Consider the following 1,501-nt stretch of genomic DNA (forward strand, 5'->3'; position numbering starts at 1 on the left):
GTTCAGCCCCTCGCGCAAAATTCCAGTTTGCGAGCGCAAATTACTGCACGCAAAATTGGATCTTGATAAATCCGGCCCTAAGTCTAAGTCTAGTAGAAATGTGACCCAGAAATATCAGCGCTTAAATGTCCATTAGTGAATTTCTAATAACGTCAAAAGGATGTTTTCCGTTATGTAGGATACATGCTCGGTAAAAGGGATTGCTGCTAAAGCAACATAATCAATTGCTACATGCTAAGCCAAGAGGAATGAATCCTGCAAGACAATGACTTAATTCCATCTGTTGGGTTTTTCACCAATTTGAATAATAAAATAAATTGTACAACATTGTTTGAGAACATGGATCAGTCAGAATGAGAGTACATACATTAGAGAATGTATGATTTGATTGAATTGACTGTAACGTGCCTCGGGTATGTTGTGAAAGTGAATTGAGGAGCTTTGGATCTAGATTCAGAAACTGGATCTTCTATTGATCTGTGACCCTCCCTGTTTCAGCTCTTTACGGCGTCCTCTTCCCGAGGGATAAGGAGGCCGCGTTCGCCAACTACCGCATGTGGGAGTCGCTGGGTTTTGTCATCGCCTTCGCCTACAGCACCTTTCTGTGCCTGGAGTACAAGCTATACATAGTGCTGGCTGTTCTGATTGTTAGCATGATAACCTACCCCATAGTGGAGTACAATGAGTACAGGAATCCCACTCAGCCAATTGAACAGATCACCTCTGAGAACCACAAGAAACCTGCAGAAGACGACATCATCATCATCCAAACTGGGATGTAGACATTTTTCCATCCGCTGGAACTGAACCTACATGGTCAGACTCTTTCATCCTGAACTGAAAAACTGGAACAACAGGTGATAAATGCTAAAAATATCTCCAAAGGGGCAGAAAAGAGCAGTAACTATGAAATATAGCCGTTACTTCTTCCGGAACAACAAACCTGAGACTTTTCCTGTTGCTATTTTGTTAAAAAAGTCCCTTTGGAGCCTAGTTGGTCCGTTGGACCATGCACTGCTAAAACTAGATCTGATGTCATGACATAAAAGCACATTAAGTTAAAGACTTATTTTTAATGTCTCATATAGAATGTTTTTGTTGATAGTTTTATGATTTCAGCAATACCTCTACATATTGCTTCACGTTTATTAGATGAAACCTTCACTAAACTTTTACTGAATGTCTGAGTTTGATGCATAAGCTGTTCCATGTTAATGTCTTATCTAGTTTTAAAATATAATTTTTATTTCTCTACTGTAATTTGAATTAAATTCATACTGTGTATGGTAATAATCTGTTTAATATAATATTTATAGTATTTTTATGTAAACATTTTTCTGTACATAGGTAAGTCCATTTGAGCAAATATCAAAGGGCTTTTAAATGATAAATTATGGAGGACCAACTCTGCCATATTTAAAAATAAATACAGAAATTAATAGATGCTCAATAAATAAATAAGCATACAATTAATTGCCCCCAAAATACAATAAACAAATAA

The 1,501-nt window shown here is 37.0% G+C and overlaps 1 protein-coding gene across 1 annotated transcript in view; it reads left to right on the top strand.

The window, feature by feature from the left end:
- Nucleotides 1-782, top strand: part of unc93a (unc-93 homolog A (C. elegans)) — a 12,183-nt gene extending 11,401 nt beyond the window's left edge. The window contains exon 8 of the mRNA XM_015372817.1: nt 499-782. Within this exon, the coding sequence (XP_015228303.1) occupies nt 499-782 (284 nt within the window). The remainder of the gene's footprint in view (nt 1-498) is intronic.
- Nucleotides 783-1,501: the final 719 nt, after the last annotated feature.

Source organism: Cyprinodon variegatus, unplaced genomic scaffold (genome assembly GCF_000732505.1).
Source record: "Cyprinodon variegatus isolate N-32 unplaced genomic scaffold, C_variegatus-1.0 Scaffold76, whole genome shotgun sequence".
Taxonomy (NCBI): Eukaryota; Metazoa; Chordata; class Actinopteri; order Cyprinodontiformes; family Cyprinodontidae; genus Cyprinodon; species Cyprinodon variegatus.